At 40.6% G+C, this 27,275-nt stretch overlaps 1 protein-coding gene across 3 annotated transcripts; it reads left to right on the forward strand.

Annotated features, from left to right (window-relative positions):
* Positions 1-27,262, forward strand: LOC131532042 (uncharacterized). Of its 3 annotated transcripts, none has more exons than XM_058763361.1 (7): positions 1-155; positions 1,226-1,648; positions 23,617-23,752; positions 23,854-23,989; positions 24,464-24,659; positions 24,737-24,878; positions 26,181-27,262. In XM_058763361.1, the coding sequence occupies exons 2-7, from the start codon at positions 1,227-1,229 to the stop codon at positions 26,304-26,306; spliced, it is 1,158 nt and encodes a 385-aa protein (XP_058619344.1). In that variant the 5' UTR covers positions 1-155; position 1,226; the 3' UTR covers positions 26,307-27,262. The 3 variants fall into 3 exon arrangements, with proteins under 3 accessions (XP_058619344.1, XP_058619345.1, XP_058619343.1); XM_058763362.1 differs by lacking the exon at positions 1-155 and adding an exon at positions 456-597; XM_058763360.1 differs by lacking the exon at positions 1-155 and adding an exon at positions 610-720.
* Positions 27,263-27,275: the final 13 nt, after the last annotated feature.

Here is a 27,275-nt window from a genome sequence, read left to right on the forward strand (position 1 = left end):
ACTACTGCGCATCACTACTGCGCAGATATCAGCATCGCTGGGGGTCAAGTTGCCAGGTCGAGGGGACAAATGGGTTGAAATTCGTGTGTGTCGATTGTGTGAGAAGTATGTTTCATACAAGATCCGGCAACTGGACAACCTTGGGATATATTGAGGTGATTATTGATATAATGAGGTTTGTTTGGGCCATACAAATTACGGGAGTTTTACCGGAGGTGAATGTAGCAAACATATAAAATACACCCAGTGGGATTTGTTTTTTAACAGAAAGATTAAAAATAAGGGAGAAATACTTAATATATAAATATTTAAACGGGATGATAGCGGGATAGAATGGTAAAATACGGGAGAATCCCGGGAAAAACGGGAGGGTTGACGGTCACTATTTGCAGGTTTTGCAGTCCAAATAAAAAATACAAGTTGCAGTCCTGAAACAGATCGCGTCATTGGGATTTTAACTGTGGTCTTAATGTGATATTTACCAAAAAAAAAAAAAAAAGCACGAAAAGTAAAACGCCGAAGGGGTGTGACGTCACCAAGGACGCAAGCGGCGCACGAACGTCGATCGTGTTCAGTTTCAGAGCAGTTGTGTGTCAGGTACACCTTTAATCACTGACCGTTTTAACTCAGTGCCTCACTGTTGATTTTACGATCTGCGTTTGTCTCGTGTTCTGGAGACATAATTTGCATCATTAATACTGTATTAATGGCGGTGATGGAGTGAGTCGTTAGGCTCGGGGTGTGAGGCGGGAAACGCGGGAGTTGAGGCCGCTGCAACAAGCCATAGTTATAACTAGTGTTTTAGCTAAAAATAGTTTTATCAGTTTCTCTTATGATTTTAAGAAAATGGGTTTATTGTTTACTATTATTAATTGTTACTTCTGTAAAATATAGCAAATCAGCGAGAGAAAGTCTTTGTCTTTTTGTTGAATGTGTTGTTGGGGTTTTTGGAGAATGGATGGATTTTTTTAGAGTGGCTAAAAATCCCATGTTCCCATAGTTTTACTGTAGTAATTACGGTATTTTAATTTTAGCTGATGTCTGTCGTGTTATATCTACTTTACAGAGTTAGGTGTCCGCTTAAAGTTAACATGCAATCCACAGCTCCTTTTACTTTGCCACTAATGCTCCATATTTTGAGTTAAACAGGATAAGACACAAATGCAGAGAGTTTTTATGTTTTTATAGCAGATTGGACTGAAGTGTGTTATGAAATGTCTTTCAGGATGAGCGCATCGATGGCCTGTAAGAGTCAACACGCAGCAGATGTGTATGTGTCCGAGCCCGTGGGTCAAAGTTCAGAGCTCAGCCTGGTGGAGATGACCGAGGTAGAGTACTTACAGCACATTATTCAGAGCCACATCGATGCTCAGGTGACCGAGACGGACAGCTCGGGCCTTTCACAGCTTGAAGAAAGCCTGTACGAGGAGCCAGAGAGGACATCAGCGGGGTCCAGCGACACGGGGCCCGTGGACCTGCAGGACATTAAGATGCTGTTGCTGAGCGAGTCGAACACGACGCCTGCCAGCGGTGCCGAGGTGCCCGGCTCCGTGCTGAGCAGAGTCCAGTGTGTCGTGGGAGAGAGGGCCGACGAGCGGCCCCTGGAGGAGAGACCCAGCCCAGCTGCTCGCGTCTGCCTGGAGAAGAGGTAAACATGCCACCCGAGTGACACAGATGTCTTATTCTACTAAACTTGCGATTTTAAAAGGGTCATGACATGCGTTTTTCTAAAAGGAATTTCACTTGTAATGTTAGTCAAGTTTTTTTGCGCGAGTAAATGCCCTGGTATTCTCTCAACGGAGATCTTTTTCATTCTTCACTTAAAAGGTAAGAAGTTTGAAATACCAGCGTTTGGATGAATATGTTAACGTGCTGTGTAGTGTGATGTATATCATCTACAATAATATCGCAATTGTTCTACCGATGTGTGATCTGACATTATCACACCCAGTGAGTGAACGCATACACTACGTGATGTGACTATGTGCATATTAACGCTAGGGCTGTCGCCATTCGTCCATTCTATTCGAGTATTCGATCTTTGCTCGCGTCGACTAACCAGCAAAATACCAGAAGTAGCGCATTTCACAGACGAGAATCCATGAAACACATTATTAGACTATTTTCCAAGACTGCATGATATATTAAACCCATTTAAAAATCATAATTAAGCATAATTGTGAATTCACAAACGCTACGATTTAATTAAATAATTATATGCGATGCAGTTGTAATACAGTATGTGCTTTAATTATCTACATGCGTGTAGGTTCTGTACGTGCGTCACACAGCGGCTCCGTTCACAGTAGCTCCACAGAAACTGTTATCATTTACGTGTGTGGAGCGTCTCAAACTCCATCTCTGCATGTTGTTGTGAGTTTGGGTTTATTATAACACTCGTCTGGGAACGCAATGTGCGCCATTTCATCAGATTTGTAAGGTAAATAATTTATAAATCTACACAAACACAGGAGAATACATCGCGATTTCAAAATAAAAGCTCAAACCCTCACTCTGAGTTTACACGTTTTGATGTCCACATATGCATTTAATTACAGCGGCTATAGCATTTCTGTCCTAAAGAAATGCCCAAATATTAAAGATTAAGTGGACATTTGAATTAAATGGTTCTTGGTCAATATTAAACAAGGATTAGATCGCGCAGTAATGTGTAAAAACAATCGTCAGGCCGTCGGCGCCCCCTGCAGGCCTTTGTTGTTATGCGTAATGTACATTAGCTAATGTTTATAATACATTATGTATTTTAAAGCTGCAGTCCGTAACTTTTTTGTGTTCAAAATGTACAGAAATTATATAATAAGGGAGTACATCAGGAATCCATTTTCCAAACTGTGTTTTTGGCTTGTGCTGAATCACTACAGTACACCTATAATAAGTGTTTATATTCGGACTAGTTTAGACTGGTTCGAGTAGGTACCGCTGCGGAGTAACTGCGTGATTCGTCACAGACATAAACAGAGAGAAGTAGCTCCGGCTACAGTGTTCTTCCGCAACACGCACACAGTTCTGTCTATTAACCGCTAGAGCGCCAAAAGTTACGGACTGCAGCTTTAACAGTTTTGTTCAATAAAACCTTATGATTTCTTGCTTTTGATACTTTATTTGAACTAATTATTATTGCCTCATTGCTATTATATATGTATTTTATATTTTTATATTTATATTGTTCATTTACATCTATTTTTATTACCACAAAAAAAATTATTATAATTATAGGGCCCTATGAAATCTGTTTTATTTCCAAATTCAGTTTTTTCCATTTTCATTTTTCTATACTCTGCTTTAATGGTTAAATTAAATTGTATTAATCAAAAAGCCCATCTAATTAATTGAGTTTTACAGTTTTATCTTTACCAAATTCTGTTTTCCATTATTTTCTGGATTCCATTTTAATGGTTCCATTACATTTTAATAATCAAAAGCATCTCCAATTAATTTATTTTACAAAAAAAAAAAAAAAAAAGTTTTATTTATTTATTTATTTTTCAGAAATACTGCACATTTACATTTTTCTCCTAAATAAATTCTGGTAAATAATATTTCTGGTAAATACTCCTTTAAAAAGTGTTTTCTGATTATAGTTTTATTATTAGTAGACTAGAACAGGTGGATATGTTGTAATTCTTACACTATAATACTGAACTTTGATTTCAGTGATTTGGACTATGAGATGCACACTTGCTTCTTGCACTGTTGCACATTACTTTAGCTTTAAAAAAAGGATTTCATAGAAATTTGGTTTAATAAAAGGTTTAATAAAATATTCTTGAGAAAAATTGCTGATTTTTTTGTGGGAAATTAATTGTTTAATCGATTAGTCGATAGATTAATCGAAATAAAAATAGTCGTTAGTGGCAGCCTTATTTTCCAATGCTGCATATTATATTAAACCCATTTAAAAATCATAATTAAGCATTGTTATTGTGAATTTACAAACGCTATGATTCATTTAAATAAATATATGCGATGCAGGTTTAATATATGCGCTTTAATTATTTACATGTGTGTAGGTTACGTACAGTACGCGTGCGCGTGTGTTAGAGCGGATCAGTTTTGTGGAGCATCTCAAACTTCGTCTCTGCATATTGTCGTGAGTTTGGGTTTATAATGTTCATCTGGGGATGCAATGTGCGCCATTTCTTCAGATTTGTAAAGTAAATCATTTATAAACCTACGCAAACACAAGGTTTCTTGTTAATTCTTGCCAGTGTTTAACCATTCAGCACTCGCGCGCTCTCCTGGAGACTACGCTCGAAGCGCACACACATAACACCAGGTTCGCACATAAGTTATTCCGTTTGTAGTGTGTATGCGGTGTGTATTTTTTCCACGCTCATCATGTTAACGGATCAGAGCGTTAAAACGCTGCACGCTGTTGTGGTCCGGCAGTGCGTTCCATGAGCGGTGCGTCTCCGCACCGAGTCTATCTTTGCTGTACTGCACACACTGAATTAAAGTGACAGTGCATTGTTTGCGGTAAATATGAACATGGATTGACACGAAAATGTAGTAATTACACTATAAATGCATATAATTAAAGTCTACTATGTTTCACAGTCAACACATATGGCTTTTTGGCTAGGTTTAAAGGAAAAGTGCACTTTTAGATAAACCAGGCAATAATAGATGGTACTCGTGGAGGTTTGGAAAGCAAAGTTCTTTATGAACCGCAGGATTGTTTATAATAAAGATTTAAATGCAAAAGAAAATGCAGTAGAGCTGACTGTTTCTGCCAGTCACAAGTTAATTTAGAATGTTTGTGATAACATTAGAAAAGAAGTTTACATGTTTTGTCACTTGCTTGAGTAACTTAATATATAAATCTAGAAGTAAATGCATAAATAAAAAGCATTGAATAATGGGTTGCTTATATTAATTGTGTTTAAACACCACCAAGATTGTATTACTGTAAAAAAAAAAGAATCACAATAAAAAAAGCATTTTCAGTAACAATGTTTGGATTTGAAATCAAAATAATGGAGAAATGTTTGTGTTTGAGGTAAACAGATGGATCAGTAGTGGACTCCTGTGTGAAATCAGGCTTGTGCTGTGTGTAAGCTTTTTTGCAACAATTGCACGATTGTAGAAACAAAAATGCACTTGATGATCAAACATTTAGATGAGATAAATGTATTTTTTTGAAAAATGTAAACACTGAACAGTTATTCACTGAGCACGTCTTTCTTTCTTTTCTTTTTTCTCAGCTGGTCTTTCTGGCTCAGAGCCAGCCAAAGCACGGCTCGTCAAAGGGTTAAAACCGATCGCGTTTTGGAGGGGGGACAAATTCGACATGGGGGTTTTGTGGCACAAATCAGGGGTGCGTTTCTCAAAACCATTGTTAGCTAACCATGGTCGTTATTTCCATTGAGCTCTATTGGTAATGACGGAACTTGTGACCATAGTTTGGGAAATAATTCAGGTTTCATTGTTCTGCACGTTCATACATCACTGTAATACTGTAGACTAGAGAGAATAGTGCAGACACAGTGGTATCATTGCATTACTGTAATGTGAAATTTACTGATGAAATAATAAAATCACAACATAGGTTTTCCAAAGGAAAAAAAAAAAACACAATACAGTACTGTAAACTGAAGTGTTCCTCAATGCACATCTATGTTTCATCAACCCGGTCTTGTGGATTTGGCCACAGGTTCTCATCCACATCACAATGGATGTCATTCGCTAGACATCTTGGAAAGAATCTTCTGGCATTGTGAATCCAGGCCTGACACTGATCTGCTGTAATGTCATTGCATGCATCATCCGTGGCCTGGAGACGAGTGACTTGCTCGTGAGGGTGCCTATCATAGACCTTCCACCTGCATGTGGACAAAAACTCCTCAATCGGGTTAAGGAAAGGGGAGTATGGAGGTAAATACAGGGTGAGATATTGTGGATGGGCCTGAAACCATGCTTGCACCATTTGAGCATTATGAAACTAAACATTATCCCAAACTATTACGTGTCACACCATCAGCTTTAGCTCATCAAGGAAGGCTACGAGGAGAGCTGCATTTTATGACCCAACACGAGGTCTGCGTCCAACCACTCCATCTTCTGATATAGCTGCACACATGGTGATATCGGCTCCACATTGTCCAGGTACTCGGTTGCCCACTGGCCAATTAAATCCCCACCTCTCCTCCTTGTCTTGGCCAGGTTAAAGCCTGCCTCGTCCAAAAATATGAATTTGTGATGGTTTTCATCAGCATCTAGCTCAGGGTTCCTCAGATCTTTCCCTGGAGGTCCAATCCACTGCAGAGTTTAGCTCCATCCCTGATCAAACTCACCTATCTGTGATTTTCTAACGATCCTGAAGACATTTGATTAGCATGTTCAGGTGTGTTTGATTAGGGTTACAGCTAAACTCTGCAGGAAAGTGGATCTCAAGGTCCAGATTTGAGGAGCCCTGATCTAGCTCTATCACCCTCTAAAAAGACAAAAACAATTACCGATTACAGTGATAAAGAATGTTTGGGATTTGTTTCTCCCCCAAAAACAGGCAAATTGATCATACCTGAACATACTCAGTCCTCAGTTGCTTCACTGTATCTGTATTTCTTTCATGCCTGCTCTTGGTCAGTCAGAATTTTTGCTTCTGCCTCCGCTATTTGGACTAGTCTCTATTCTGCAGGGAGAAAGTCACAGTAAGAACAAATTTACAGAAATCACATCACACTCTGGTACACACTGCCATGCTGTATACACTAATTTAACAGATTCAAGTAGCTTTAGCACATTCTGAAGAATTACCGGTTCTCATTGCGGAAAGTTCTGATGATTGAGGCCACAGATGATCTTCTGAGATTTGGTTGAAACATTGTAGCTGCTGCACTCATTGTCATGCCATGATTTATGATTTAGTCTACAACTTATAGCTCTGATTTCATTCAACACCCTTTGCTGTTGCTGCCGGTGTCTAGGTCTGTTGTCTTGTCCTCTACCACGTTCACCCTCACCTCTCAAACGAGGCCCATGACCACCTCTCTGGTGAGGCCCACGACCTCCTCTCAAAAGGGGTGCTTGTCCCTTTCTATTCCTTTGACCACCATGTAATCCTTGCCTTTCACCTCCCACTTCTGGCTCTGTGTCCTCACTATGTAGGAGACCACTACTTATACATGCGTACAAATATGTGAAATCAATCAGCAGTAATGAGTAGCCAATAACTCATTAAAACCACAAAAGCAATTAAAAGTGACGTCTTGCATACAGCATTGTTGAATATGAAAATGTGTTCTGTAAAAGTGGTACATGAAACCATAGAAACCATATCTGATAAAAAATGAAATATGACATCCATAGATAATGTAGTCCATCTGGGTCATGTTCTGTGGTAATGGTTATTTAATTTAAAGAAACATATTCTCTTGCTCTGGGTCTATTGAGAAAAAATACTAAGCTCATGTAAAAGAGGCAGTGAAAAAGTTTTACTACCATTACCAACTCAAAAGGATTATTGATGAGAGATTGTTGAATTTTGTTGCTGATTTTATTGTGTGCATTTTAATAGAAGTTTATATTTTTCTGGGTTACATTTAGAATTTTTACAATTGTTATACTGCTGTTTATGTGAATGCACATTTACTGTGATGGCTACTCATCCAGACCTTAAGACTGACTTGACCTACTCATTACCAGATTCTGCTCCCAGACAGAGACATAAGTTACCACAGCGAGTGAGCCTGGAGACTCAAGTGGAACTTATACAAGCTGAAGTGTCTGTGTTGCAACAGTGCCTGAACAATTGGCAAAAGAGCATAAAGAAATGGTTCTCTGTCCTTGACACACGTTACATGGGCCCAGTTCTGTGATTTCTTCCTTCTGAAAGCCAGGAATAAATAATGAGATGTATCTTGGACCGTGTAAAAAGTCCCGAAGAACCCCTTCCTACCTTTGTGGCTCACATGCTAAGTGAATTCAGAAAACTGAAAACTCCTCCTCCGGAACAAGAATAAATCGACCTTATTTGTAAACATTCTCTTGAAAAGTATAGAGTTGCTCTCTATGGAACTTCTGTTTCTTCAGGCATGGATCTTCTGAGGGCTCACAGGCCCCATGTGGTCCTGGGGCCAAGTAAATGTTCACTGCCTTCAACACAGAGTAAAGCTAAATTTGGCAAAGAAACCTACTGTTACAAGTGCTCACGCCCTGGCTTCACTTCTCGTTCATGTCCAGACTGTAACTCAGAATGCGCTCACAACAAAGTGAGTCCCTTAATGCACATTCGGAACCTCCTCTTGATGCAAGAGATACGAACAACCCCGAAAGTAGCAATGCAGGGGTAGGCAATCCTCCCTCCAGAAGATAAGTTCGCCTCAACTGACTGATGCTGCTGTTCTAGAACAACCCGTCCTTTGTCATGTGGAAGATCCCACATCATCTTCGTTTTGGCCAGGTGTTAGATGCTACACTTGACACTGGCGCATCACTTTCTGCTGTGCAAGCAGACATTGTTCAGAATCGAGCCAAACTGAGGGTTAAAATTAAACCATGGTCTGCTCCCCCAATCCAACTAGCAGATGGTGGGGCATGTCAACCCTTAGGGCTGACATGGTTGGCTTTTGACTTTATGGGACAGCGTTTTTATCATCGGTTTGCCATTGTCCCACGCTTACCCTCAACCTTGGTTTTGGGGATGGACTTCATGTTGCGTGCCTCCATCACCATTCACATCCCATCCCTATCTGTTGTCATAGGCAACGATCCTTTATTAATAGAGGAGATGGAAGGCAGGGAAGTGCAGAAGTCGAACAGTAGCTTGTTGTTTATGGAAGTCCCATCTTCCGCACTTTGAGGAAAGGTTGAGGAAGCATGTCTCAGTAATACTGAGAAGGAACAGCTGTCAGGGCTACTTGAAAGTTTTTCTGACCTCTTCGACGGTCACCTGGGTCGCACATCACTAATTGAGCACTCCATAGATACAGGGAATGCCAAGCCAGTCCACCTTCGCCCTTATTGAACCTCCCCAGCCAAAAAGCAGTTGATTGAGGATCAAATAGGAAAAATGTTGAACGACAGCATCATTGAACCTGCAACAGCCCCTTATATATATATATATAATCCTGTTGTGATTGTTCAGAAATCTTGTGGTGAACCACGATTTTGTGTGAACTATCGTGGATTGAACCAACTCACCGTGAAGGACTCTTATCCATTACCAAGAGTCGATGAGTCCCTTGACTTCCTTTCCAGAGGGAAATTTTTGACCACAATCGACCTTGCTCGGATACTGGCAGGTCTCCATGGCAGGAGACTCAAAACCTAAGACTGCTTTTGTTTCACATTGTGGGTTATTTCAGTTCCGTGTGCTTCCATTTGGTCTGTACAATGCACCAGCGACCTTTCAAAGGCTAATAAATAGTGTCTTGGCTGGTCTTATTTATAGGTGCTGTGCAGTCTACTTGGACGACATTGTTGTGGCTTTGCCCATTTTCAAGCAACATCTCGATTACCTCAGAGAAGTCCTTTCACGGCTCAAGTCTGCCGGATTGACCATTAAACAGGCCAAATGCCAGTTTTGTCGCAAAGATCTCACCTTCTTGGGGTACCGTGTCTGTCCAAGTGGTGTCCTGTCGGACCAGGACAAAATGAAGGCTGTTATGGACTTTAAAACCCCTGTCAATGCGAAGCAAGTGAGGCAGTTTTTGGGCCTATCAGGCTATTACCGTCGCTTTATACAGGACTACGCCCGACACGCTGAACCACTGTTCGCGCTCACTAAAAATGATGCTCCTTTTGTGTGGGACAGTGCCTGTCAAGACGCCATGGACCTTCTGAAACAAAAATTGTGCTAAGTTTTCCTGACTTTACTCAACCTTTCTTTATTCATGCCAATGCCTGTGACGCGGGACTAGGAGCTGCGCTGATGCAGAGAGATCTGCGTGGCAGAGGGGTTGCTGTGGCGTATGCTAGTCGGGCGCTGCATAAATCAGAGAAACCTTATTCCACGCCTGATGAGTGTCTGGCCGTCATTTGGGCCCTTGAGCACTTTAGGCCCTACATTGGGGTCTCAATGTCACAATCTTCACTGACCACAGTGAGCTCAAGTGGTTGATGTCCCGTCCCAACCCCACTGGTCGCCTTGCTCGTTGGTCTCTTGGCCTTCAGGACTTTGATTTCGATGTTGTCCACAAGCCTGGATCTCGAAACAAAGTGCCTGATGCGCTGTCGAGGAATCCTCTACAGGATGATGTGCCACCAATGGACCTCCTGAACGCCCCGCCCCGTCTGAAGCTCAGGTTTTTCTGGCCTAAAATGGCATCTGAGGTGAAGAAATACGTAACCTCTTGCACGGTTTGTCAACTAACAAAACCGAGTCAGAGAAAACCTGCCGGTCTAATGGTCCCAATTCGTCCCCAGAAACCTTGGGAGTATGTTGGGGTGGACACTGATATCACCCACAGACGAATGCCATAGAGAGGGTGAACCGGACTCTCAAGACAGCAATTTGAGCATACGTGAATGATAAACACACCACCTGGGACCGATATATCCCACAAATTTGCTTTGCACTACGAACAGAACCTCATGAGAGTATGGGTCAAACCCCGTCCATGATGTTGTATGGGAGGGAGTTGGACACTTCATTGGATCTGATGACTCAGCCTGTCTGGAATGGAATGGAGGAACCTGAAATCCTGGAACCTGGAAATCAGTCACAACAAATGGAAGCAGCACTATGACAAAAGACGTTGCTCTGTTTCTTATGCCATTGGTGTCCTTGTCAGAGTGAAAACCCACCATAAGTCAGATGCACTGGCCAATTTTACAGCAAAACTGGCACCCTTGTACTCTGGTCCATACCGTGTCTCTCAAATTTTGTCTGATGTGAACTACAGGCTTGCAAAGTTGGACACAGGACAGGATGCTGGTGTCTATCAGGTGGTAAATATGCAACCTTTCCACACTTGGAATGCATGCAGCAGCCATACACCAAGTGGACCTCAGGATGGGTCTGAAACACCCGATGAGGGATTGGAGGACAATCTTCTGGTGACACAGATAAGTGAGGACCAATCTCAAGATGCATGCTTTTCACTGCCTAATGAGGCTGATGTTAATTGTGACGATTTCACTGACAATGCACATGACGTGACCAAATGCGACATGAGTACTCGCAATGCTGACACTGACGTTAGCACATCTTCATGACATACACGACTTCCTGACTTTGACGTTGACCCTGAAGTTCATCGCTACAATCTCAGACCTAGACTGGCCCCTAGAATCACCTCAGGGTGGTCAGACAAGAAATGGACTAACGAGTATCATACTGACAGATTGGATCTGAAGGAGTAATATGTTTAAATGTTACTAGTAAGCTGTTCTTTCCTTGCATAGCAATGGGAATCTAGGAAGCGTGGTTCTGACACTTACGTTTTCATGTGTTATGTTGAGAGAAAAAAGAAAATTGTTTACACATATGGTTTGGTTACACAAGCTTTTGTTTTTTTATGTGATTTGTCTTTGAAGACCATAATGTGTAATTGGGTAGCTTGTAGGGCTCACGCGGCTCAAAAGTAGGTCATTACACTTAAATCAAATCGCGATATGAACTAGTATCTGTAAATGTTAAGCTGCAAAAATACCATTTAAATATGAATCCTGCGTGTCTCCTTATGAATGAATGCACAAACGCGCAGTTTCGTTTACTACAGGCATACTGAAGCGCGCAGTGTTTTCAGTGTCTGCCGTCTTGCCAAATGAGGTCATAAATTCATGAACAACAGTGTCTGCTCTATTACAAATAATTTTTTTTTTTTTAAATACCCAAAACAGCGGGATTACAAGATGGAAATATAGACTAGAAAGATATTTAAACTTGCTCTGCCCTTACGCCCATGACATTGACTCACTGCGGAGGATAAATACAAGATGGGAGGAAAATGTATATTTCTTTCCCTTGCAGTTTTATCACTGGGTGATCATCATACTGTATATAAAATTGTGGGATTCAGGGAGCCGCTATTATGCATTGCAACTGCTTTTGAATGCACGATCGCTTTTTAGTTTCACTTTCACTTTTGAGATTGGTGATTGCACGTCCGTGTTTATACTATGGAGTGGCAGCATTTACCACACATTTTACAAGATTAGATGTTTGTGAGTTTTGCTCATGATCTGCAAATCATTCGTCATCGTCCTGAGTCATCTCTCCTTAATCTGTTTATGTGGTAAGTGACATTTTATGTACTGTAATGTAACTGTAACAGGCAACCGTTAGCAATCGTTATTTGTTTTCCGTGCCTTTCTGAATACGGATTCACGCTTCGGGCACACCCCCTAACCCCCATGTCATCCTCCATCGTTTATAAGAACTACCTCCTATCTACTGAATAGCAAGATGTTAAACTTGTGTTTAAAGAAAACTTATCAAAAAGGGTCACATAATTTTATGTTTTATGTTACATTTTATGTTATGTTATGTTACATTTTCACTGTTTACAATGGCAGGGCCTGCCATCTTGTCTCTTTGGCTTGTTGTTTCTGATTGCACTTTAACTCCAAGGGGGAAATCCAGATCAATTCCCAGAAGGGAAAATCAAAACAAAATAAACTTAAAACTTGTTTTGAACAATTTCTTTGTCATCTGCAGATTGATTTTAAGTAGTTTTTTTTTTTAGGCCATATCGCCCAGCCCCAGTAGCTTGTACTGACATCTATGCCAGTTATTGCCTTTTGTATGTGAAACATGGTATGAGTTGATGGATTTCCAAGTTTCCATGTATGGAACTGTATTCAAATAATGTCCTCCGGTGGGGAATCTGTAACGGCCAAAACTATGGCATTCGCATGCATCACATTATTGTGCGGTGTGCCCTTTAAGAGACCGATCACTTTACTTATAACGTGCACTATATGGTGATGACGTAGAAGGACTACGTGACTGTGAAATGAGAACCACCACGGATGATAATTCCGCTTTGCCTTCTTGTTATTATTTTGTCTTTACTTTTGTTTGTAAGAGTTAATCTCTCATGTATGAGAGGAGCGTGTTGTTGAGTACCAACCATTAAATGTGTGGGACACCATCTTTTTGTTTTCCATCTCTTTCATTTCATGGATTTAAAGAGTTATCTGGGTCAGAGCGTTACAGCATGCTATCTGCCTAATATGAAATAACAACTTACACAGAGTTTAGGTATAGAAAACTGAAGATCAATAAACACTGTGGAAGCAAATAAATAAGAAATGTACGTTCATTAGCAAAACAAATAAGAAAAGTTGGAGACAGCATATTTGATGTAAAATAAAAAAAAATAAAAATACACAGTTTAAATAAAAATCAGCAAACACTGTGGAACCAAATAAATAAGAAACGAGTGTTTAAAAAAAAACTTCCAATACTTCCAAAGCATCAGTCGGAGAGACCATCTAGCCAGCCGGCCAGAGAGGTTTGGGCGAGACATTAGCCATCTCAGGCTACTGTGGTCTGAAAAAATTGTCACGTGAAGACCCTCAATATACGGCTGAAAGTGCTCAAGAGCCCATATGGCGGCTAAGCACTCTTTTTCTGGAGTAGAATACGGTTTCTCAGACTTACGAAGTGCACGACTCGCATAGGCTACTACAACATCTCTGCTGTTGTTGTCTCTCTGCATGAGGGTGGCACCGAGTCCAACATCGCATGCATCTGCATGGATAAAAAAAGGAAGCGAAAAGTCAGGAAATTTCAAGACAGCCGCGGAAGTCAGCTTGTCTTTGAGAAAATCCATGGCAGCCTGACATTCACTGGACCATATGAAGGAACATCCGCCCTTGTAAGCGGAAAGAGTGGCTCAGCGTGGCGTGCATAATCATAGATAAAACGTCTGTAATAGCTGGTTAGTCCTAGAAACTCTCTGACTTGTTTTACGCAAGTAGGAGTTTTGAAATCAGTCACAGCCCTTACTTTTTCCTCATTTGGCAGGATACCTTCTGCAGTGACATTGTAACCGAGAAAGGTGAGCTCGCTCCTGCAGAACTGGTACTTCTCCAGCTTAACAGACAGCCCTGCAGATTCCAGCCTGGTAAGAACTTCTCTCAGGTCAATAAGGTGCTGCTCAAAAGTAGGCGATGCTACAACAATATCGTCCAAGTAGACAGCACACGACTTATAAATGAGACCCGCAAGGACAGAGTTCATCAGCCTTTGGAATGTGGCGTGCGCGTTGCACAATCCAAAAGGTAAGACCCGAAACTGAAATAACCCGCAGTGGGAAATGAACGCAGTCGTAGGCTTTGAGTTCTCTGCTACCGCCACCTGCCAGTAGCCTCTGGCCAAGTCAATAGTGGAAATGAAGGTTCCTCTAGCCAAAAAGTCCAGTGATTCGTCAATCCTCGGGAGAGGATACGAGTCTTTGACCGTGAGCTCATTGAGTGCACGATAATCAACACAAAACCTGGGCTCTCCTGATTGTTTTGGAACGATTACGACTGGAGCGGCCCAGGGACCAGAAGCAGGTTCAATTATTCCCTCTCTTAACATGTCTTTGATCTGGGACTCAATGAGCTCCTTTTTAGCAGAAGAAGTGCGGTAAGGGGCAAGGTGAACCAGTTTTGCATCACCAGTATTGATCTCATGCTCTATAAGGGAAGCGTGTCCCAAATGACCGTCAAACAATCCACTGAAGGTCTCAAGAAGCTCAGTCAGTTTGCTTTTCTGTTAATTATTTAAAGATGCCTCCTCAATTTTCTCTGACAGGACAGAAGAATTGACTCCCAAGCATGAAAAATCAGGACTAGACATCAAGTCTGCCCCCTCTAACTCCTTAAGAGACACTGTCTCATCCCCAAGGACCATTGTCCTGGAAGGTACATGAAGTGTGACTGAAGACCTCAACATAAAATCCATTCCAAGAATGACAGGAGAAGAAAGACTCTAAAGAACAGCAAAGCGATGATAGAAGCGCTGACCATGAAACCCAATAACAACCATATTATACCTGACGGGCGGAGGAGGAGGAGAACACGGTTTTATTTGTGTGTCCCCAGGAATATTCTGGACAGCCACTGATTGCACTGCAGATAGGGATGCACCAGTGTTAAGCGTTGTGTCAAAAGCTTGTCCAGAAAGATTAACCTTCACTCTGAACAGAGTGTTCCAATGTGACGTGGAAACTACATCCTCCACATGACACAAAGTAGGCTGATCAGTTATGGAAGCATCAGGTAAGGGAGGCACATTTACTTCCTGGAGGGAGGATTGCCCCGTCTGAACCTCCTCCCTCCCCTGAAGTTTCCCCTCTGGGTGAAATCTGAAACCACTTTTCCATCCCTAATGGCCTGGTCAAAGCCATCCATCCTTCCTATTTCAAGCACTATACTGACAGCATCTCCCTGCAGTCTCGGAGGCTCCGTTTGGAGCAAACACGGCTTCTCATTTGAACTACAGTTTTGGCAAGTACGAGAGGTGAATGCAGGCAAGGAGCATTTGAAACAGTGAACATCTCTTGAGGGCGCACTGCTAGTCTGTGTCTTGAGGCGAACACCCCACACTTGGACCAAGGACTGCATGAAGTCTCTGTATTTTTCATTAACAGACTGAAGCCAGTCCTCCGGATTCAAGGAGCCATCTGCAGCAAACACAGGCGGTTCAAGCCGTGATTGATGAAGCATAGAAGTGAGTGCATTTGTTGTGGTATTCATATCCACAGCAAGTGGGTGAGTAACCATGGGTGCATTGCTATAAGCTACACTAACTGGCACTAACCTTGAAGCCATCGATGGAACCTGAGCTGCATTGTAAGGCGTTGAGCTGGGTAAGGGAACTGGCTGCGGTGTAACAGGTACGGTACCCCCCTGCTGTATCAAGCAGTCCAGTATGCCTTTTTGCAGGTCAGTTGAGTCATGAAGGCACCATTGCAGCACTGCCACCTCTGCTTGTAACACCTGGACTTGAGCTTTTAAGCCTCCATAGAGTGCTGTGCTTCCCTTTGTTGTGGAAGAGAGTCATCGACTGTGGACCAGTCAGTCAGGTCAAACTGAAAGTCAGAGTGAGTAGCCATTTCGTACAAAACAGTCACAATGAACCAATACAAATAATAAATTGGTTAAATAGTAAACTTTCTCAAATATTCCAGTCAAAGCAGTAATAGCTTAGTAAAATGATACTTATGAACACCCCCAGGAAATAAACAGCAATATTTATTTTAAACATTCTCAAATGATTCACATGAACTCAGATTTTCTCTTTTTAACAGCAACCTGATACACACTTTTCAGAAATAGTATATAGCAATGTGACATTGTCTTTGCAAGTCACATACATTCTACACTGACAGTTGTTTGCATAAATATCCGATTAACAAAAAAAGTCTCCTCCATTCTACTCTGACACAGTGCAATTCAGTTCAGTTCACTTCAGTCCTCAATTAACAGTTCAGCGTTCCACAGGGCAAAAATGTCGAAAAAATTCCAAAAGTCAACATAAACTCTTATAACAGTCCATAGGCGGACAATCAGTCAAGAAAACGCATTCATAGTACCTGGAAATCAGTCACGCACAAACTGCTTGGAGCACATAGTTAGCAAGCTAGTCAGCACGGTCCGGTTGCTGCAACACAGCAACAAAAATCCTCCTCCAAAAATAGCGCAAGAAAATGCGAACATCCACGCACATGGAAACAAAAGATGGTCGGTATGAATCCAGTCGTTCGGGCGCCAATTTGTAACGTCTACCCGGGGAGGTGGAGACTGCTCTGATGAAAGAGAAGGCAAGAGAAGTAAAACTCGAGGCAAACAGAGATTCGTTCCACAAGCCTTTATAGTTGTTTGCACAGCATACTCTTCTCACATACATGTAAAAGAGCGAGTACAAAACGGGAAATAAAACACTCCGGCATCGAAACAAACAAAAAGAAAAGAGGTTAGACACGGTAATGTGGTAGTCAGCAGTCGAACGACCGTCTGTCTTCTGACGCTCAACTGTCTTTCTGCGTGTGCACGCTCACATCACAACAGCGTGCCCCCGCACCTTAACTGTTACAGCAGACGCAGTTTTAAAGGCACATTGACATTCGTGTCATGAACACCATATAACATTAGGTGGCTGTTACAAGCTCATGAAAGTCAGTATCTCAAAATATTATAATATTTCCTAAGATCAATCAAAAAAATGATTTGCAAAACAGAAAAGTTCAAGTTTTTTAAAGTATGTTCATTTATGCACTCAATATTTGGTCTGGGCTCCTTTATCACAAACTCCAGCATAAGTGAGGTGTGATGGAAGCGATCAGCCTGTGGCTCTGCTGAGGCACTATTGAGCTTCAGCTCGTCTGGATTGTTGGATCCACTGTTTCTCATCTTTCTCTTGAAAATATCCCATAGATTCCATATGGGGTTCAGGTCAGGCATGCTGGCTTGCCAATCAAGCACAGTAACTTGGAAATGGTTTTGGTACTGTGGGCAGGTGCTAAAGTCCTGCTGGAAAAAGAAATTAGCATCTCCATAAAGCTTGTAAGCGGACGAAAGCATAAAGTGCTCCAAAATCTCCTGGTAGACGGCTGCATTGACTTTGAACTTGATAAAACACAATGGACCAACACCAGCAGATGTCACGGCACCCCAAATCATCACTGACTTCGGAAACTTCACACTGGACTTCAAGTAGCTTGGATTCTGTGCCTCTCCAGTCTTCCTCCAGACTCCAGACCTTGATTTCCAAATGAAATGCATAATTTGGACCGCTGAGCAACAGTCCAGTTCTTTTTCTCCACAGCCCAGGTAAGATGCTTCTGACGTTGTTTCTGTTTCAGAAGTCAAGTCAAGTCAAGTCACCTTTATTTATATAACACTTTTAACAATACAGATTGTGTCAAAGCACTTAACAGTATCAAATTGGAGGATAGAGTGTCAGTAATGTACAATGATAAGATTAAACACTCAATTTTCAGTTAAAGGCATTTCATTATTGAATTCAGAGATGTCATTGTCTAGCTCAGTTTAGTTTAAATAGTATCTGTGCAATCAAATCGGCGATAATCGCTAGAAATTAAGTGTCCCCAACTGAGCAAGCCAGAGGCGACAGCGGCAAGGAACCAAAACTCCCTCCGAGACAGAATGGAGAAAAAAACCTTGGGAGAAACCAGACTCAGTCGGGGGCCAGTTCTCCTCTGACCAGACGAAACCCGCAGTTCAAGTGTTTATATTTCTATTTTAATTTTGTTGCAATTTCTAACAATAGTAGTATTATGTAGTTAGGTATTTTATTATATTTTAGTTATTTTGTTATATTTTTTTAGTTTTATTGTATTCTAATCTAGGTTTTCGCTGGGGATCCGTCTCTGGGGGTCATCTGGGTGTCCTGGTCTCCGCTGACGATCAGGGCTGTAGACATCATCTCTTGGTGCTGATCCACCATCTGATCGGATACGGACTGAGAAACAGAATAGGAAAGAAACAGACAAATATTAGCGTAGATGCCATTCTTCTTACGATGTAACGAGTGCATCGTGTGTTATGGGGAGTGTTCCCGGTTCCGGTTGATCTAATTAATGCAGCCTAACAATCCTTTAACGGATTTGAATAATAGAAGCGTATTAGTGTGTTATGTGTAAGCCAGGCTAAAGAGATGGGTCTTTAATCTAGATTTAAACTGACAGAGTGTGTCTGCCTCCCGAACAGTGTTAGGTAGATTGTTCCAGAGTTTGGGTGCTAAATAGGAATAGGATCTGCCGCCCGCAGTCGATTTTGATATTCTAGGTATTATCAAACGGCCAGAGTTTTGAGAACGCAGCGGACGTGGAGGACTATAATGTGATAAGAGCTCGCTCAAGTACTGAGGAGCTAAACCATTCAGGGCTTTATAAGTAATTAACAAGATTTTAAAATCTATCCGATGCTTGATAGGGAGCCAGTGCAGTGTTGACAGAACCGGGCTAATATGGTCATATTTCCTGGTTCTAGTAAGGACTCTAGCTGCTGCATTTTGGACCAACTGTAGTTTGTTGATCAAGCGTGCAGAACAACCACCCAATAAAGCATTACAATAGTCTAACCTTGAGGTCATAAACGCATGAACTAACATTTCTGCATTTGACGTTGAGAGCATTGGTCGCAATTTAGATATGTTTTTGAGATGAAAAAATGCAGTTATACAGATGCTAGAAACATGGCTTGCAAATGAAAGATTGCTATCGAACAGCACACCTAGGTTCCTGACTGATGAAGAAGAATTGACAGAACATTATCTAACACTTGACGGCTGCTCTAAGTTATTACATGTGTTTGAATCAGCTTTGCTTGACAATATTCTGAAGCTTGCGGTCATCCCTGTTGCTTGTGCACCTTTTCCTACCCAATTTCTTCCTTCCTGTCAACTTTGCATTTAATATGCTTTGATACAGCACTCTGTGAACAGCCACCCCTTTCAGTAATGACCTTCTGTGAATTACCCTCTTTGTAGAGGGTGTCAATTAGGGCTGGGTATCGATTCAGATGTCCTGATTCGATTCGATTTGATTGGCTGCTTGATTTGAGTCTTGATTTTTTGATTACATTCAGTGAATATAGTTTTAATACAAATGCAATTGATATTTCTAAAAAATGAACAGTAAACATCAGTTTACAAATGGTGAATTAATAAAAAGAAATTAAGAGCCACAGGCCCGTATTTTTTTTAAACAAAAATAGGTCCCTATAAAAAAAACCTTTATTTTTTGGCAAACAAAGTGCTGCACAACAGAGGTTTACTGTTAAAATTACAAATGTGATTCATTCCTTTAAAAATAAGATTTATTAATATTTATTAGTAGTAGTAGTAGTAGAATTGTTGTTACATTGAGTCTTAAGACTGCTAAATAGTAATATTTCTGACACAGTTTCTACACGTTAAACTAAACTTTCATTTTGACGGGTTGCCGTGAGGTACTTGTAGCTGCTGTGTATGTGATATGACGGTAGATTTCTCAAATTAAACGGTAAATGCTAATGAAGTGACTCTCAGAGCAGCTGGAGATGATATTCTTGTGTTTTATCGTTAAATAGCAGAAGCTAAAAACACCGCGAGCGTCGTCCGTCAAATCCGCTGCTTCAAATCAATTATCCTCCCGCCACCCACCCGCACCTATATTTTTCTCTGATTTAGATAACCGACCCGACCCGCAACCGATCATCACATTACAATGATTCTAATTCGACAAATTTTTAGTTTTGCATGATGATATGATTTTTAACAGCAAATTCAGTGATGTGAGAGCTGTTCTGCGCATCACGTCTGCCGCGCATCGGTCGCTCTAGTCAAGTCAATGCTTGTGTTTATACCCATAGATATGTATACATATTATACCAGCCACTAGGGGTGGGCGATATGACCAAAATCTTATATCACGATATGACTAATTTTATATCACGATAACGATGTATATCACGGTATAGTAATCTTTTTTCTTTTAAAAAGGTTTTTATGATATTAAATATTTGATACCATAGAATTTTCATAATCCTTGTCACCAATATCAATATCAAACTAATACAAGCCTAAAGAGAGACAAAAAAAATAAATAACTCAAACTCACTGAAGATAAATAAACAGTCAGTGATGAAATAAGGATAAGAAATTAATTGCAAGCAATAGAACAAAAAACTACAATAAATAAGAAACGCTACATACATTGTGTAAATTAAATTAGTCTTCACTGTGTTAATTATATCTATCTATCTGATAGATATAATTAACACCTGTATTATGTATAGAATATATTATTATTATTTTTTATTTCTTCTTATTAAAGTTACAAAAGTGAGTTAGTCATGAGCTTCCCCTTTAAGACCGAAGTCCGGATCCAATATAATGTTACATATGCGTTTTCTCCTTCAGCAGTTTAATCTCTCTTAAGACCTAAATCGCTGTCTTTATGAGGATACTTTTTATTTCATCCATCCAATATATATCGTCATATTGCACAGCCCTACCAGCCACCAGTTATGTGCCTTCTGTGTGCTGATACGGTGACCGGTCTGCCGTTTTATCAAACGTTACATAACTTTTAATGCATTTAATTTAATGCAGATTTTAGACTGGTTAATAACGCCCGAAAAGGAGAGTTTTCAGAGAGAATGGTTGAAAGACTTCGAGTGGCTCCGCTGTGAAGATGCACTGTGCTCTATGCACTGCATTCACTTTAAAGCCTGTGGGACGGAGTTTGCAGGTAACACTAACAGCATTCACCACCGAATCTACACATTTTAAGCTCGAGAGCTTGGTTAAATACAGAGAGAGTGCCAAACACAAGAAATGCAGGGACAAGTGTGTGGCAAAATGTTCAGGATCATCAGGTTCAATCGTTAAGGCCTTTAATTGTCAGGATGCTCAAGTAAGGGGCTGCGATAATATCGTAATTGTTGTTTTAACGATGTGCGATTTGACATTATCGAGTATATTGCAAAAACCAAACCAAACACCTACAGAGAGTGCATGCATGATGTGATGAAGTTTAGTAGGTTAGACTAGTGCGTGCGCGCTTTCACTGCATGATTCAGTCTATTAAAATGCATAACAAAATTCAAGATATGGGGGCTTTATATCATTTCATATAGTTAATATCACACGAACAGTGCCGTTTTTTACTCCAAAAATCAGCATGATTACAAATGTGATATTGATTTTATACAACAGTTCAATAAACAAGAAGTTAATATTAAGAGACTTACGTTGTAGACGCCATATTTCCTGTTTTTGCTCCATTTCGACAACAAAAATAATTCCCAAACAAAGCCACAGCACTGTTTCGCGTCTCTGAGCAACATGGCGGTGTTTCGTTTCGTTCCTGAATGAATCAACCGTTTAAATGATTCGGTTCAATCGCAGTGACTCACTTATTAACAGTGACTTGATGCCACCTACTGGCGATTGTATTTAAAGTATCTTTTAATTTTTTTTAAATAATTTCAAATATCAGTATTCAACGTTTTATGTTTACAGTATTAAAACATTATATATGCATGTGTAACTGCAGGTTAAATGCATTCATGTCCTGCATTAAACAGGTGTAAGTGCATCTAAATGCCACTTCAGAAATTCAAATTCAGAGATGAATTTTGTTGATACTGATTTCATTTGCTTGATAACAGCCCAAATGTCTTATTATTCTAATTGACTGATTAAATGTAAGAATTTGACTGAAATGATGATGCACACTTTTAGAAAAAATGGCTTAATTGTGAAAATGACCATAAAAGGTAAAAATCAATTTAAACTTATTGGAAAAGATGAATTCCTATCACTGCTGTGAACTGACCACCACACAGAATATGAAGAATATCAAAATCAGCTGTCCACGGTAGTCCTTAAGATCAGCACAATAACACAAGCAAAATATCATCTAATTCTCGTTATCGATAAAAAAGAGATATACATTTTTGTCAATATTGCACACCCCTAGCCGCCAGCCGTTCTGCGCAATTGGCAGAGCTGAATGTCAAACTTAACACGGCATACACCATCCTAACTCTCGCCAAAGAGGAGCTCTCTCTCTGTGTTTAACCAAACTCAGATTAACTTCGGTGGTTTACGAAAGAAATCTGTCAGTGTTACTTTTCATTTTCTCTCTTCTTCAGCGGTAGTTATAGCTCCCTGTCACCTGCCAGAGGAAAGCAGTGACTGAGTGATTGACAGCTAATATATTAACCCATCTGCATTAAAGTTAAGAATGTAAAGATGAAATCTGTTAATATATAATTTGTAGTTATGGTGCTCCTAAATTTTTGCTGGTGCTCCTAACTTTTTAAAGTTGGGAGCACCAGTGCTACCAAGTAAAAAAGTTAATTTCGAGGCCTGCTAATACAATGATATTAGGCTGCTTTTAAATAAACATTTAATTAAAAAACAAAAGTTCTTCTTTTGCCAGATTATAGTCTACACTTTCTTAATAGCATAAACACACGCTTTACTCCAATCAGCCTTTATCTGGAATGCCACTGTATCTGTCACTGCAACTTTTTGGATTACCCACGGGCCCCGCGGATACAACCGCCATCCGCGCATAACTAGTGTGTAGTAAACAAAATAGTGCGTCTGCTCCATCCGCTATTCATTCATTGCGGGAATCATGGCGTCTTATGTGTGATGTAAAATGCTTCCGCAGATTTGTAATATTATTATAGAATTTTAATATAGAATTCACATTAATAATGTCTTGTTTTAAATTTTTGCTGAAATACAGGAAAAGATTGATTTGTGGCTTTTGAGAATCAATATCGAATCGACATCATTTAAAAAGAACCATTAATCGAAAAAAAGATTGTTTTGCCCAGCCCTAGTGTCAGTGATTGTCTTCTGGACCATCGCCAAGTCAGCAGTCTTCTCCATTATTGTGGTTTCAAAGAACAAGAGATACCCAGAATTTACACTGTAGGGATGGTCATTTAATGAAGCTCAGTGAAACTAATGAAACACCATAAGCTGCTCACGTGGAAATGAACACAGTGATGCATTGCAGCAGAATAAATTGCAGGCTTTTGCTGTTTGAAAATCACACTAAGCTATTTTTATGATATAATTAATTAAGCTTTGTTTGGGAAGCCCCGTTTTAGGTTTGGTTGACACAAAAAAATAGAAAATTCCTGCATAGTTGTCTCAAATTTGACATGGTTTAATAATTTGTCTTCCAGATTTTTATCAATGCTTTGCCATTCTACAAACACTTCAGGGATAGCCACACATGCACAAATAGAGAAATGGAGCAAACCAGACAAGATGGTGAAAATACAGGGCACGTATCCATACGAAGGACGTCTGTTCAAATCGGTGAGTGCTGATCTCATTCAGACGCATTTCAGTATTTTTATCTGATTCTGAGTTCTGTGTGTTTTCTGCTGGTGATGAGAAATGTCTTTGTCTCACGGTAGGGTGGGCAGCAGTCTGAGCTGGTCATTCCTACAGAGCTGACCGTGAGTTTCAGAGCAGATAAAGAGTCTGTGATGAGAGCTCCGCTGGTCATTTACACAGACACTGCTGACCAGCAAACCGCAGACACACTGAAGAGTAAGATTCTCATATATTGTTCACTTACACATAAACAATTAGCATATTGAGTTATTATTCATTTTAAAATTAGCAAATGATACCTTTGTGTTGTTCCAAAGTTATGTGAATATCCTTCGTCAGTAGAACACAAGACTTTTTTCCATTCAGTGATCAGGGGCTGCCAAGCTCCAGTAATCAAAAAGAATGAGCCGGTGTAGCCAACCATCCTGCAGAGGTCAGCTGCAACCGTAAAGGGATCGTTCACCCAAAAATGAAAATTCTGTCATTAATTACTCACCCTCATGTGGTTCCAAACCCGTAAGACCTTAAGTGCATTACTGTTTCACTGCCCTTATCTCGTGAATGGCACAGGGAATGTATTAGACAGAATAAATATGCTTTCCATTGGGCGGAATAAAGCCTGCTTGGTGTATACTGTTTTAAGGCATGAAAAGCAGAGATGTGTTTGCTTTGTTTCTCTTGTCACTGCAGATGAGGAGTTGGATAAAGCTGCACACGCCATCAAGCGTGTCCGCACAAGGCCTCTCAGGTCGTCTAATATCATGCAGGACTTGGAGAACTGGAAGCCGTACGGCGGTATGTCTGGGACTAAACGTTGCAGGACAAGACCTCTCATGGACCGAACTCAGCGCAAAGAAGTTCACAACAGAAAGGAGCGCGACCGCAGGTGGGCTCTGCAGACTTCTTGTTTAACCTGTACCTCTCACTGTGCAGAGATTACATGAAGCATGTTTGCACACTCAGGAGGAGAATCCGTCTGTGCTGTGACGAGTTAAACCTGCTGGTGCCGTTCTGTTATGCTGACACCGATAAAGCCACCACACTGCAGTGGACCACAGCCTTCCTCAAATATATTCAGGAAATACACGGAGACCGACTCAAGCAGGTTCTCTCGATCACGTCATCGCTCTCTTTTTTAATAAGTGTAACTGTGGGTCATGTGACATGCATGTGTGATGCATCGATTCTAAAGGAAAATCAGATATCTTTAGTTTACTTTTTTAAACAGAAGGCTGCAAAAAATCTTCCATTTTCTTAAACAGTGTTGAAAAGACTTATTTGAAGAAGTTTCTAATGAGGTGGCTTTAAAATGCTGTGTTAAGCACCACCTACTGGTCCAGAAACAGATTACAAAAGTGAGGCTGAAGGCATCAGGGGCCTCGTTTATAAAGCGTGTACGCTCAGATTTGATCGTAGAGTGACACTTAAATCCACGCCAGCGCTCATATTTGTAAAAACTGTCTTTGAAGTGTGAAAGTGCTTAGCGTCACGTCAGAGTCTGAGCAGACGTACACACTTCTCTTGTTCGAGTGCTGCCGAGGACTCATTTATAAGATGTTGTGCAGAAACCATCCTAAATTTGATCTTACGATCATCTCTCAAATATGTGTACGTGTGATTCATAGAATGAGCGTGCACATCGCCTCTTTCAGATGTGAACTCTATGAATCGCAGATTATCTTGAACTTGAGCGCAACTGAATGGTTTCATCTCTCTGACGACTCTAATTAATGTCATTAACATGTAAAAGATCACCAATCATCATAATTTAGAGCCATGAGCTGCAAGAACAGCTTACATTTCCAGAAACCCGCAGCACTCGAACAAGAGAAGTGTGTAGGTCTGCTCAGATCCTGCCGTGACGCTAAGCACTTTTACACACACGAGCGCCGGCGTGGATTTAAGCGTTCGCACACGCTACGATCAGATCTGAATAAACGAGGCCTTAGGTTTCTGGAAATGTAAGCTGTTCTTGCAGCTCGCGGCTCTAAATTAAAGAATTTGGATGATGACTGAGGATCTTTTACGTGTTAATGACATTAATTGGGAGTCGTTTACAAGGCAGAGAGCTGAAACCATTCAGTTGCGCGCAAGTTCAAGATAATCTGCGATTCATAGATTTCACATCTGAAAGAGGCGTACGTGTTTTCTGTGCGTACGTTCAGTCTATGAATCACATCTACGCATATTTGAGAAATGATCGTAAGATCAATTTTAGGATGTGCAACATTTAAAAATGAGGCAATTACTTAATCAATACAAACCATGAAACGCTGTTAGAGTGATAGATGCACACCTGACATCAGAGAGATGCATAGCACTGAGGGTCTGGAGTACGATCAACACGCTACAGAAGCTCTTCCTGAAGTACTCTGACCATCATTACTCATAAATCCATCTGTTTCAGGATTTCCAGAGCACTTTCTGTGGCAAGACTGGACTGCGGCTGAAGCCTAGTTGTGTTTCCGTGGCACATCTCCTCGAACCCTATAAAAACACGACAGAAGCTGCGGACTCATCCTCGCACAGCTGACTCCCTGTTCTCTGCTGCGTGTAGAAGCTCAGCGATGGGAATGTGCAACTTTAGTTTGTCTTTAATGTTTGTCATGTGGGTTTATTACATGATACTAGTTCCTCTCTTCCACTAGTCCGTGTCCAGAAGACCCTGAGCGTTTGTTGTCTTAGACCAGCTCGAGTGTAGAACAAGACCGGAGAGAAAACCCTACTGTAATATAGTTCACAAATTAAGAGAAGTTGTGCTGTGTATTTTTGTTTGTATGTTTATGCCTTGTTTGTTTGAAAGGCACGACCATTTGTTGTTTTAATGTATGTTATTTTATATTTAATGTATTTATTATTAGTGTACTAACGAACGTTCAGAGAAATACTTTACTGAAAAGTGGCTTTATTCAGTTTTTCTTACAATACCATGCTGTAGAAACTCACTGTACACAACAGTAACTCAGAAATAATAAATAGTATTTAAAATCATATTTAATAGTTTTACAGCACCATTATCTAGTGGATAAGGTTGATAAAGCCCACAGATAGCCAATGACATATTTTACAGTAAGCATCTCCATCGATGCTTGAAGTTTGTTCCTCAAACAGTGACTTTGAATGTTAAACTTTTAAGAACTAAATGTAAACGTAAGAATAAAATGGCAAAGAAAATCAATTTGCAGTAATACATCCAATATTCTGGTTTCATTTCTTGATGCCTCAAACAAGCCTCCAGTTTTTGCTGATGTGGAGGTCACTGTAAAGCCCCTCATGAGGCTCAGGGTTGTACTCCATTACACTTTTAAAGGGTGCTGTACAAGAAGACTTCTAAAACAAGGACTGAATTATTATTTTCACGGTGTGATGCGTTTAGTCTTTTGCTGTATCTACACACGTTGGAGTTCACAGATGCTCCGCTCTGATGCTCAGTGTTCGTTCGGCTCTGACATCCTCTGACACTTCTTCAGTTGCGTTTCTCCTCCAGGAGCTTTCCTGGCTC

This window comes from Onychostoma macrolepis, chromosome 23 (genome assembly GCF_012432095.1).
Source record: "Onychostoma macrolepis isolate SWU-2019 chromosome 23, ASM1243209v1, whole genome shotgun sequence".
Lineage (NCBI taxonomy): Eukaryota > Metazoa > Chordata > Actinopteri > Cypriniformes > Cyprinidae > Onychostoma > Onychostoma macrolepis.

Coding starts and splice junctions, on each gene's coding strand:
- LOC131532042 (XM_058763360.1), top strand. Junction 23,990..24,463: donor AACCGCAGACACACTGAAGA/GTAAGATTCTCA, acceptor TTGTCACTGCAG/ATGAGGAGTTGGATAAAGCT. Junction 24,660..24,736: donor AGAAAGGAGCGCGACCGCAG/GTGGGCTCTGCA, acceptor TTGCACACTCAG/GAGGAGAATCCGTCTGTGCT.